The 7,960-nt window shown below is 41.6% G+C and overlaps 1 protein-coding gene across 1 annotated transcript; it reads left to right on the forward strand.

The window, feature by feature from the left end:
* The first annotated feature begins 614 nt into the window (after positions 1 to 614).
* On the forward strand, positions 615 to 7,625 carry LOC120424013 (splicing factor 1). The gene is made up of 6 exons (XM_039588027.2): positions 615 to 812; positions 977 to 1,072; positions 1,147 to 1,493; positions 1,557 to 1,715; positions 2,202 to 2,277; positions 6,142 to 7,625. Exons 1-6 carry the CDS (start codon positions 721 to 723, stop codon positions 7,448 to 7,450), a joined length of 2,079 nt encoding a protein of 692 aa, XP_039443961.1. The 5' UTR covers positions 615 to 720; the 3' UTR covers positions 7,451 to 7,625.
* Positions 7,626 to 7,960: the final 335 nt, after the last annotated feature.

The raw sequence follows: 7,960 nt of genomic DNA on the forward strand, positions 1-7,960 counted from the left end.
AACAATACAACATTTTTGCAATCTTTGAAAAGCAATTTATAGGTTTTGTTCAGATCTACAAAACGCTTTTTGAAGCTTGCAAAAATATTGTATGGTTTAAGAGAAATCGACGAAACAAAAAGCGTAACGCCACCGCGTAAAAAGAGGTTTCTCTGTGTTATTGTTTACAGCGATAAAGCTTATTTTTCTGAGTACAATGACCCTTTGTACGACCACAAAGAGTTTAAAATGGATTTCTAAATCAATTTTGAAAAATTAACCTCGCGGTCCTTCTTGACAGAAAAGCTCCTACTTGACAGCTCGTTCCAAGGGGACCATAGTTGATCCATCGAATAAATGTTGTATTGTCAAAAAAAAATTTTGTATTAAAATGAAAAAAAGTGATTATAAATGGTTTTTAATCGTGTTTTTTACCGTTGTACATAAAAATTGACACAGGGCTTTAGTACCTAATTGTCACTTTTTGTAAAACTTACATTTTAATGGATAATTATCAATTTCGATTTTTCCGTGTTCAACAATCCTTTACCTATTCTAGTACTACCTCAACCTCCCCCTTAACCCGACCCTGTCACGTCAACTGTCAAACCGCGCTTTCAACCGAAGCTGTCAAAAATTTTCATTCCTCGCGTTCGGCAGTGCGTCGTTTGCTCGTTGCTCCAGTTTTCCGCTCGAAAAACCGTTCAAAACCGCCTCAAAATAGGTCGCCACTCGCCGGAAATGACGTCCAAGCGGGACCGCGATCGGGACGTCGAATCGAGCCACTCGCGGGCCAAATCCCGCGAGAAGGATCGCGACCGAGACCGCAGAAGGTAAGAGAGAGCGAGCGTGGCCATCTTGGATTGGGCGGGGGGTGGCGCTACGCCACCCCTGGGGTTGTGGGTTTTGAGGTTATGTCGGTTTGTTTTTGTTTACGTTTTGGAGTTGGGGCTTTTTATGATTGTTATTGATGGTAGATTGTTCGAAACACTTTCAGGTCTCGCTCGCGCGACCGCCACCGTGACCGTGACCACCGGCGGCGCAGCCGGAGTCGTTCCAAAGATCGTCGCCGTCGAAGCCGCAGCCGTGATCGGTAGGTTCCGGATCGAACTTGAAGTTTACGTCTGTGTTTGGGAAGCGCATATCTAAATCGGTCTAATTCCACAGTGATCGTCACCGGGACCGGCACCACCGTCGGGGAAGCTCCCGCGATCGTTACGATCGGGAGAGTGACCGGGGCGGCTCGAGCCGGGCCTCGTCCAGCCGAACGACGGCGCCGCGAGCGGAAAGCCGCGACAAGGACACCAGCAGCGCGTACGACTACAAGGACCTGGCCTTCACCCAGAACGTCATCGAGTCGATGATGTCGACGGCGGCGAACGCCAAGAGCTTCGCCGAGCTGCTCAACAGCTACAACCAGCAGCAGCAGATCGCCCAACAGCAGCAGCACATGCAAGCCCAGAAGGCGCTGCTGGAGGCCCACAACGAGAACAGCCAGTCGTCGGACGTTGGACGTAAGGCCGACGATAAATTGTCCCAAAAGAAGTCAACTTCAATGGAAGATTGTCTCGTTTCAGAGCACGGCAGCGGCAACAACAGTGGTGGCGAGGGCGACAGCCGTCGCCGCAAGAAAAAGTCCCGCTGGGCCGGCGGAGATCACGACAAGACGTTCATTCCGGGAATGCCCACGATCCTGCCGCCGGGGATGAGCCAGGACCAGCAGGAAGCTTATTTAGGTGAGTGTGCGGAGCGTCCACGCGGTTGTCTCTTCCGTTTCAGGCTAGGTTTCTTCGAACGGAGTTCAAAGACGACGCAGCAGCAGCAACCAGACCCGGATGGCCACCAGGCGCGAGCGTTTCAACTCTAAATGTGACACTCACACTTGCTTTCTCTTCCAACACCCAGCCATCAACCACTTTTCGCAATGTTTTTCAGGGGTTTCCCTTGTGTAGGCTTTTCCCCCCTTTCTGTGTGCCGATCAACGCCCTGAACGTCATCGTTCGTGAGTACCTCCAACAGAACGCCGCATTACGATGACCCCTGCATTTTTGTTAATTCAATTCTCACAGCATTTCAGCCTCCTTCTCCACTCAAAAGTCGACCACACTAATCTAACATCGGGGGGTTTGCCCTCGATTTAATCTCTCTCTGCTCTCTCTGTTTTCATTCTATCTGGCGCCGAATCGCGAACCGACCACCCAATTGGAAAACGCCCAACACAGTTCAACTGCAGATCGAGGAAATCAGCCGGAAGTTGCGCACGGGAGACCTGATGATACCGCAGAACCCGGAAGAAAGGTTTGGACGCTTGTACAAAAAAAAACTTACTCTGTTAATCGTACACTTTCTCTCTCGTTCCTTTTGTGTACCGTTGTGTGTTGTGGATTATAGTTTTGTGCGCTCCGAGTTTTTTTTTCAGCTGGGTCGAGATCAAAAGGCATGGAAAGTCCAAAAGTATCTGATTCTTACGTTTTTGTGATTGGTAAATTCAGTTATCTTTACCATGAAATTTAGCTGGTACTTGATTCTTACATCTGTGATAGGGAAACGCAGTTTTTTCTGCTTTTTCTACAATTTATTCCTTATGGGAGAATTGTCATTTCTACCATTCGAATCCGGTACTCCATTGAGTTGTTAAAAAATACTCAATATTTACGTCGTCGATAGGGAAAACTTTGTAATCTAATTGATTAAATTTGAGTATTCCAAATTATTTGATTCTTAACTCTCTTCGGTAGGGAAATGTTACCTCAATTCTAAAATTATATTTTTAGTTTTCTCAATTTTGTTATGCTTACCTAGAAAAGAGCTGTTCAAAGATAAGCCAATCTTACGTCTGTCTGTGTATAATTGCTAAATTTAATAAATCACAACGAGCATTGAACGCAACTGAAAAGGAACATAAACGAAAAGTGGCGTTTGACCGCGCAATACTTATTTGCAACATGTTCTGATAAAAAATTTAAATATATTGGATTTGCTTATTTAAATGCGACTGAAAATTAAAATGAGTTTACTCGATAAAATCTAAACAGTTTCTGGTAGAAAAATTCAAAATAAAAAAATAGGTGATTCACAAAATCAAAAACTTTGAGACACAGAAAATTTAAATTGAAATTTAATAAAAATTTTAAAATACAAACGCAAAAAAAAAATTAAAAAATTCAACATTAAGAAATGAAAAAAATAAATAAACGGATTCAGAAATTTAAAACACGAACACGAGCATGAAAAAATATTAAAAATCAATAAATCACTAATTCAACCCTTCAAAAATTAAAAAAAATTAAATATCCAAAAATTCAAAATTTTGAAAATGAAAAATTCATATAAAAATTTAAATTCTAAATTTCATAAATTTAAGAGCTCAGACTATCAAACATTCAAATATTCACAATGAGCGGCCTCAACACTACAATTAATAAATTCAAAGAAATTATAATTTCAAAAAGCATTAACATTTAAAAAAATTGTAGATCAAAAATTTAAATACTCAAAAATTAAAAATTCGTAAACCGGATTGCCCAGAGTTCTCATAAAAAATTTCAATCTATAAATTCTCTAAATTTTAGTTTCCAAGCTAAAATATGAATCCAAAAATGTCTATTTCTTTTCAATTTAAGATGGCGGCAAAAATGGTTGCACTAAAAAAATTAGAAATTTCAAAAAATAAAAAAATCCGAAATAAGGGATTTAAGAATCAAAGAATTTGCAAATTTTCAAATTTTATTCCAGAAATTTTAAGCTTAAAATTTTAAAATGTAAAAGTTTTAGATATTTATTTAAATATCAGGAATTTTAGTTTTTCGACTACTTTTTCAATTTATAAATTAAATTTTCGTTTTTTTACCTAAGCATTTGTAATTTTTCTGAATATTTTAATCTTTATATTTTTTTTCTCCCAAAAATCTCAAGCGTCACTCAAACCAAACTGTCAACTTTTCTTGACCGCGTTCCTTCCGATCTGCATGCTGTACTGTACCAAAAATCTTATCATTTTTAGAAAGTCTCAGGTTTGATGTGACTTTGCCAAAAATGATTTTCTTGTTTCAACTTTGGGAATGTTTCTAACTAAAATCCCTTGCTTTTTTATCAACATAAGTTTGCAGTAATTTTGGCCTGTCTCAGATTAATTTTGTTAAAAAAAAATAAGCCGTTCAAAAAATTAGAAAAAAATAGGAAACATAAACATAAATGCGAACAGAAATAGCAATTTTAAGTTAATTTTTCATACAACAAAAGTTGCTCAAGATGACTTCCTCTTGGCTTCCTCAACACGGGAAAAAATAAAAAATGAAGAAATGGGCAGTAGAGGGTTAAAGGAAGCTTAATATTTGGAAAGATTAAAAAAAAGTGTGTTAGGGGCCTTTTGTGATATGTAGGGATTGATTTCAGAAATTTGAGTTTATTTTTAATGATAAGAAAATTTCACAAATGTCAGTGCTTATCGTCTGTTGAACAATTAGGGCTAATTTGTGAAGTATTTTTTTCTGCTTTTTCAAAAATATTAAGCTCTGTTTGAAATATATTTAAATTGATGCATTTTATTAAAAATGTGGTAATGTAATTTTTAAAAATTTTGTAATTTTTAAAAATTTTGTAATTTTTTTTAATCAATAGCGAGGCTCTCAAGCGCAAAAGATTTTCTTTTCGAAAATGCTTTGTTTCAACATTGCCAAAGACACCGATCTGAAAGGATTCAGATTTTAATGTTTTTACCTGCCCGTTTTGTACAATTTTAAGGGCTTGTTGTTGAGCTTTTAAACAGTGTTGTTAATGAGTGATAGAAAAAACTATCATTTGATGATTATGATTAATGCACCAAAAGCAAGAGCACTCTCTTTCCATCATTTTTCTCTTTTCCTCGTTTACGCTCACTCGCCGAAGATTCTTTTGTGTTCTCAGTAAATCTCAATGAAAGAACGCGTTCTACGTCCCGTTAAACGGCTGCTGTTGAGGGGGAACAAAATAATAGCAGTAAAAATTGGGAGATGAGATTTCGGTCATGATAATTGTAGTCACTGAGAACTGGAAGTTTGATATTTTTACAGTACTATTTTTAAATTAAATTCAATTATTATAGACTGTTTGCCGTTGCGATCTTTAATTGTATAAGAAAATGATTGGGTCGAAGCAAGTCAAGCTAAGTGTATAAATGATTTGAAATCAATTATTTGGAACAATACTGAAAATATTTTAACATAGTAGCAAGAATAGCGAACGGTGCTGATTTCAAGTGGGTTTTGGGACGAAGACAAATTTACAAAAGTAAAATCTTAGTTCGACCCAATACTAATGTATTTTTATTATTTAAAGCATTTCTAGTCAATTGTACCTGAGGACATCGTCACCGTCACACAGTCATCTCAAGTGTGTGAGAAAAAGAACGCAATTTTTTGACAAAAATATTTTGTAATCCAAGGATAAATTAGAGAACACTAATCGTACTCTTTATTTTAGATTTTTTCCGACACGTTAGAGTTCATTCAATGTGTTGATGAGTGCCAATTCGTAAGCTCAAAATTTCTACCATTAATAAAATCCAAACAGACCTGTTCTAAAAATTTGACTAATGGTTTTCCCCCTTTTTGTTTTTTCCACTGATGGATAAGTAATAATCGAAATCTCGCAGAAATAAAGGTTTTGACGCCGATCCCCCGCACGTCGTCATCGCCGCCGCCACCGAACATTAGAGTAGAGATTCCTGTCACAGGATATGTGTGTGTGGAACCGGCGCTAAGTAATGACGCTGAACGTTACCGACCAAGTTTACTAATGGTTCTGTTTTTCTCTCTATTCCCAGCTCTAATAGCTCGGTTAATCGATAAAATAAACGAAAAAATCTGTTGTTTTACAGCCTAACTTTTAATCAAGTTGATTTAGGACACGAATAATGAAAACCATTTTGTAGGTTTCCCCTTAGGAGAAAAAAATGAGACACGTTTAATAATTCACTCTTTATCAGGTCACTCACACTAATGACGATTCTTATTTAGGAACGAAAAACCTTGAAAATAATGAAAAACGTTCTTCCACCAGGCAAACGCTAATCCTAATGAAACTCTTAATCTTAAATTCGCTAATTAGTTTTTGATTGAATTTTAAATTTGAAGAATCACATTTTAATCTTTCGATTTCTTCCTCCTTTTTTACAATTCCCAGATCGCCATCGCCGGAACCGATCTACAGCAGCGACGGCAAGAGGTTGAACACGCGCGAGTTCCGTACACGCAAGAAGCTCGAGGAGCAGCGCCACCAGCTGATTCAGCGGATGCAGTGTATGAATCCGGAATTTAAACCCCCGTCGGACTACAAACCGCCGGTTATTCGCGTCAGCGACAAGGTGTTGATTCCGCAGGAGGAACATCCGGACATCAACTTTGTCGGGCTGCTGATTGGACCGCGTGGAAACACGCTGAAGGCCATGGAGAAGGATACCGGAGCGAAGATCATCATTCGGGGCAAGGGATCGGTGAAGGAGGGTAAGGTTGGCCGGAAGGATGGTCAGCCGTTGCCCGGGGAGGACGAACCGTTGCATGCTTTCATTACGGCGAGCAATCCGGAAGCGGTGAAGAAGGCCGTCGAGCGCATTAAGGACGTTATCCGGCAGGGCATCGAGGTTCCGGAGGGTCACAACGATCTGCGGCGGATGCAGCTGCGAGAGTTGGCCCAACTCAACGGAACGTTACGTGAAACGGACGGACCACGGTGTACGAACTGTGGCTCGAACGAGCACAAGACTTGGCTCTGTCCGGACAAACCGAACATTACGAACAACATCGTATGTTCCGCTTGCGGAGGAGCTGGTCACATCGCCAAGGATTGTCGCAGCAAGCGACCGGGACAGGGTGGTCCTCCGGTGCCCGGAAATAACAACCAGGCCAAGATTGACGAAGAGTACATGAGCTTAATGGCGGAACTGGGCGAAGGACCACCGCCGGAAACCAACAACCATCATCACTCCGGATCGGCATCTCGATCGTACGGACTGTTCGAGTCACGACCGGCTCCACGCCCTCTGATGGCGACGCCGCACCTTCCTCCCCAGCAGCATCACGCCCCTCCTACTCCACCCCAACCTCCCATGAACCACTGGAGCCACCAGGCGATGCCTCCAATTCCGGCCCCACCACCACCACCCCCAGGAATCACCCCTCTCATGTCCTGGACGCCACAACCCGCCCCTCCCGGAAGCAGTCCCGACGCGATGATGCCCCCGGGAACGGCCCCTCTACCCCGATTCGCCCAAAGCTACCCGCCCCCTCCACCACCCGGAGTCCCCCAGCAACCGATGGCGCCCGGAACCGGCCCCGTCGGGATGCCCTCGTGGAACGGTAGCAACGGATCGTCCGGGCCGACCCCGCTCATGCCACCAGGATCGTGGCAGTCGCTGGCACCGCCTCCCATGCCGACCGGAATGCCGCCGGCACATCTGCTCGGCGCTCCCCCTCCACCACCTCCACCGTCATAAATCGGTGAACGGTGACACAATTTCAACTTTGCTAAATTTAACATGAACAATGACTCTAGCAAACAATTACATTTCTAATCAAAACGATAACTCGTACCCTTAGACTACCGGTAACGCTTTTCTCGTTGAATGGAACAGAACAATAAAGCTCTGATGGCGAGTGTTATTTAGTGCAGTCAGGTCTGCGTTTTGTTGTCCAAAACATGCCGAAAAGTCCATGTCTTTCTTTCTTTTCAGGTGACGATTCTGATTTGAAGACCGTCCTTCCAGCGTCTTCAAGCGCATCGAGCAAATAAGATCCAAACCGTGGGAATGCCTAAAAGTCTAGAAAATTACAATCTCTCCAAGTATGAGCTGATAAAACGAACGAGGAGTTCAAATCTACAGGAAAAGTGTTCCGGAAGATCTCTACCTGAACTAAGTATGAGCTAATAAAAAAGAACGTGGATATCAAATCTACAGGAAAAGTGTTCCGAAAGATCTCTACCTGAACGTGCAGTGTGTGAATGC

The sequence above is a fragment of the Culex pipiens genome, chromosome 1 (assembly GCF_016801865.2).
Source record: "Culex pipiens pallens isolate TS chromosome 1, TS_CPP_V2, whole genome shotgun sequence".
Classification (NCBI taxonomy): Eukaryota; Metazoa; Arthropoda; class Insecta; order Diptera; family Culicidae; genus Culex; species Culex pipiens.